Here is a 4,202-nt window from a genome sequence, read left to right on the forward strand (position 1 = left end):
CCGGACTGGGCAAACTGACCCCAGACGAACACGGACCCTGAAAAAAAAACAGACCTGGACGGGACATGGACCCTGAACTGAACACGAAACCCAGATGGGACAAGGACCCGGACGACCCAGTGTGTGACCGGTCCAGCAGGACTGCCTTGTTCTGCTGCTTCAGAGTTCAGACGGGTTCTACGTGCCGCGTCTCACTGACTGTTCCCTCATTTTCACCTGAATCTAAACTGTTTTAGAAGAACTTGACCTCCTGGAAGGTTCCTGACCTTCTAGAACCTCCATTGGTCCCTGTTGGTTCATTGACGGTCCACCGGAGGTCTGCTGAGGTTCTGCCACAGGTTCCAGCTTCTTCCTGCTTCATGTAGTCTGTCACTGGTTGGCTCTAGTACACGCTGTTAGAACACGGAGGAACCCACAGAGAAGTTCAGGAGGTGTTAGCAGGAGAACCAAACACTGGGGAGAAGCTGCTCACTGTTTACAAAGCTTTAACATGGAGAACTGTAACCTTTGTGCAATAAAATATCTCTGTGACACATTCTGCTGCTGTTGTACCTGCACGCAGAAACAACCGCTGATCTGTAGCAATGAGCTAACGTTAGCGTTGGACGCTACTGAACCCTTTGAAGCGTTTTAGCGAGCTAAAGCATTTAGCTTGAAGGGTTAATGTTTAAAATATGTTAGAAACCTCTGGATCCCTGAGAAGCTAACAGTAGCTTTGCTACAGGCAGCAATTGAAGTATTGATATTAGCATGTTAGCTCAGATAAGCTAAACCTAGCGGTTATTCTAATATTAGCCAAAGCTTAAACAATATGCTAACATTAGCATATAAAGGCATTAGCCAAAAGCAAAACTTTACAAATAAAGTTTTATTCAAATAATTATTGATTATGTTGAAACTAAATTATGTGGAAAATATTCCAGGTTTTAGCTAATTAAAATGTTAGCAGTAGATCTGATCATCTCTGTAACAATGTCTGGAAAAACTTAAAACATTTTCAGACACTAGCTGTTGATGCTAACATGCTAACATGCTGTCTGTAGTCCTATAGAAGAAAAAATCCCTTCATTGTCCCAAAAATGGGGAAATTCTGCTTTCAGCAGCAAAAAGATTATAGAAAAAATGTGGACCTTAGAAAAAAGTCTACGAATAAAATAATGGTGAAGAATTAAAAGATAGACGATAAAATCCTGTAAAGTGTTTTAACAATATAAAACTGGGGAATAAATAACCAATATCCAGCTATGGACATTTTTACAGTAATTTGAAAATAGCAGCAACATCAGAGACGTGCAGAATGACAGCAGCAGGTTATTTAACTGACTAAGGTAGAAACTGAGCAGAATCAGCATGAATGGAAGAACTGGTTGAGGTTACTGGGAACAGTGGTGGTTCTAAAGTCTTCCAGCTGCTGGGAGAAAGGATCTGTGATAACGCTCCCTGGTGCATTTAGGGGGCAGCAGTCTGTCACTGGAGGAGCTGTCCAGTTCAGCACCAGCTGAACCAGCATGGGGGGGGGGGGGTTATGGTGACCCTTTAGAGCTACAGACTTTTAACTTTGAACGTCCCACTGAACCCTGGAGGCAGAGGAGGCGGATTTTCCTGCTAACACTAAATAATCTTTGCAAAACGGAAACGTTCATTAATATTTCCCAGAATGAGCATCGCAGTTCTGTCATGTTTGTATCCATCTGATCAATACTTCAGACAAACAGGAAAGTTACCATTTTAAATGTTTTATTCTTTGTAGCTCAGAATTTTGATAAAATTAGATTTGAGAAAGATGGCATTAAATGTTTCCATGAAAACAGTTTATTTCCATTTCAATCGTAAACAGAGGGCTGAACAGAAGCGTGGCGTCTGTCTGGACACGGTGGTCCTGTGTGGACACGGCGCGGCGTCCATGCTGCACTTTGTGCCACAGAAATAAACATCATGTCTGTCGGACTCGGCCTCACAGATCTTCCATGGGTCTCTGGGTGCGGGCTGTGATGCGTTGGACCATCCGCCGGCCGTAGAAGTCCCTGTAATCCGCCGGGAGCTGGTCCAAAGCGCCCAGAGCCTTCTCTAGGGTCTGCAGAGCTCGAGCAGCCGCCAGCGGGTCTTTGTTTCCATACGGGTCTTTCCTGTCGTAGCTGTCCGCAGGTAGGTGGCGCCAGAAGACGTTGACGCCGACTCCAAACTGAAGGGCCCGCGTGTTATGGAACCACAGCGCTGAGGAAACAGGACAGAGTGAGGCGGGTTCTGCTCAGAGCTGCTGGATGTTCTGATGTTCCTACCAGGGATGAAGAGCAGGTCTCCAGGCTGCAGGACGCAGTCGTATCTTCTCGCTTTAACAAACTCAGGAAACCGTTTCAGATCAGGAGCGTCGACGTCCAGAACCTCGGACTTATCACCTGCTGGGTCCGATCATGAACCATGTGACTGAACCGTTCCCTCAGAGCGGAACGCGGATCACTGATGGGGTCTCACCGTTCAGGTAGAGGTGCAATGCATCCTGGGGGCTGAACAGAACCACCCTCTTCCTTCCTGTGACCTGAGCCAGCAGGTTGTCCATCACCTTCAGGGGGAGACCAGAGCGTTTTCAAACATCTCATGACAGCAGCACTTAGAACGCTAACAGAACCGGGTCCACCCAACACCAGAACTTACGTCATAGTGTGTCCAAAGCTGCAGTCCACAGGAGCTGATCCGGAAAACGCTGGAGAAGAACTGGTTGGGCTCAAAGAATGGGGGGATGTGGAAGTCCTCTGCCAGGTCCGGGAACTGTTTGCTCAGGACAGCCGGTTCCTGTGGACAAAGAAGGGTTGGACTGAAACCAGAACATCAGGAACTATTGGAAGAGTTCTTCAAACCATTTTGAGTAAACACAAGTCGGACTGTGAATGTCTGACCTTACGAACGTCGTCTCCCAGGGAGCGAAGGTAGTAGCTCTCATCCTGGAAGGAAGACAGTTTAGAAAAGAGAACGTCCAGAGACCCTAAGACAGAACGTCCAGAGACCCTAAGACTGAACGTCCAGAGACCCTAAGACAGAACGTCCAGAGACCCTAAGACTGAACGTCCAGAGACTAAGACTGAATGTCCAGAGACCCTAAGACTGAATGTCCAGAGAACCTAAGACTGAAGGTCCATAGACCCTAAGACAGAACGTCCAAAAACCCTAACATAAAATCCAGAAAGCCTAAGATAGAACGTTCAGAGACCTTCTGGAACTGAGACTCACCTCACTCAGGAAGAAATCAGAGTGTTTGGTTTCAGATGCTCTTCTGACAAATTCCTTAAACGGCAGAGTCCTGTTTAGACATCCAGATCAGGGACATCATGAGGGACATCCAGAAGATCAGGGACATCATGAGGGACATCCAGAAGATCAGGGACATCATGAGGGACATCCAGAAGATCAGAGGTGAACATCTAAAAGGATTCCCAGTAATAGAAGCTGTCTGCTTAGCTCACCTGTAGACAAAGTTTTTGTTCAGGAAGTCCATCTGAGGCACCGTGGAGACATGGACCTTCACCTCCCGCTCACCTCCTTTCATCTCCAGATATTCAGTCGTCCACCTGTCCACACAGGGCCCCAGGTCTACGCCTCTGAGGACCGCCGGTCTGCGCTGTGAGACACAAAGGACAGTCCTTAGAGGACAAAACATGGAGGTGGTAGAACATCAGCCTGAGACAGGCAGCTGCTGATGGAGCTGTCAGAAGGTCCTTCCCCAGAGAAGAAGATCGGTCCTGAGGCTCCACCTCGTTCAGCTTTAAACCTTCACTGGTCCTGCCGTCTCCTTATGGACACCCTGGGTCTGTCCTGCCAGGAAGGAGGAGCACACACCTGATGTTCTCCTACTCCAGCCTCACCGCTGCCTCACCTGGAATAACCAAGAAGCTAATCTGCAGAAGAACCTAAAGGGAACGGACCAGTCAAAGTCCAGGATGGTGGAACAGCTGTGGAGCAGATCCACAAATATCAGACCCCACCGTGTGGAAGCACCCTGGGAGCAGGTTCCTGGGGGCCCCAAAGAACTGTTTCCATGTATGGTTCATAAAACTATTCCTTATTTCTGCACATTAATCATGTTTTAGATATAAATCCTTTAATTAAAACTCCATCAGAACGCCGATAACATTAAGCTCCTAGCGCCAAATCTAGAGACTTTTTTCTGCTACTGGAGACTTTGGAGACAACATCTAAAAGCAGCGAAC

The 4,202-nt window shown here is 47.3% G+C and overlaps 1 protein-coding gene across 2 annotated transcripts in view; it reads right to left on the reverse strand.

Moving 5' to 3' along the window:
- Positions 1 to 1,926: 1,926 nt before the first annotated feature.
- tyw5 (tRNA-yW synthesizing protein 5) overlaps positions 1,927 to 4,202 on the reverse strand; it is a 4,073-nt gene continuing 1,797 nt past the window's right edge. The window contains exons 2-8 of one of the 2 annotated variants that reach the window (XM_015397027.1): positions 3,459 to 3,613; positions 3,226 to 3,295; positions 2,895 to 2,939; positions 2,653 to 2,790; positions 2,473 to 2,560; positions 2,280 to 2,396; positions 1,927 to 2,214 (exon numbers count right to left, since the gene is read on the reverse strand). In XM_015397027.1, coding sequence (XP_015252513.1) covers positions 1,955 to 2,214; positions 2,280 to 2,396; positions 2,473 to 2,560; positions 2,653 to 2,790; positions 2,895 to 2,939; positions 3,226 to 3,295; positions 3,459 to 3,613 — 873 coding nt within the window. In that variant the 3' untranslated portion in view covers positions 1,927 to 1,954. Of the gene's footprint in view, positions 2,215 to 2,279; positions 2,400 to 2,472; positions 2,561 to 2,652; positions 2,791 to 2,894; positions 2,940 to 3,225; positions 3,296 to 3,458; positions 3,614 to 4,202 lie in introns of both variants that reach the window. The other variant, XM_015397026.1, reaches the window with a different exon arrangement.

This window comes from Cyprinodon variegatus, unplaced genomic scaffold, assembly GCF_000732505.1.
Source record: "Cyprinodon variegatus isolate N-32 unplaced genomic scaffold, C_variegatus-1.0 Scaffold834, whole genome shotgun sequence".
NCBI lineage: Eukaryota > Metazoa > Chordata > Actinopteri > Cyprinodontiformes > Cyprinodontidae > Cyprinodon > Cyprinodon variegatus.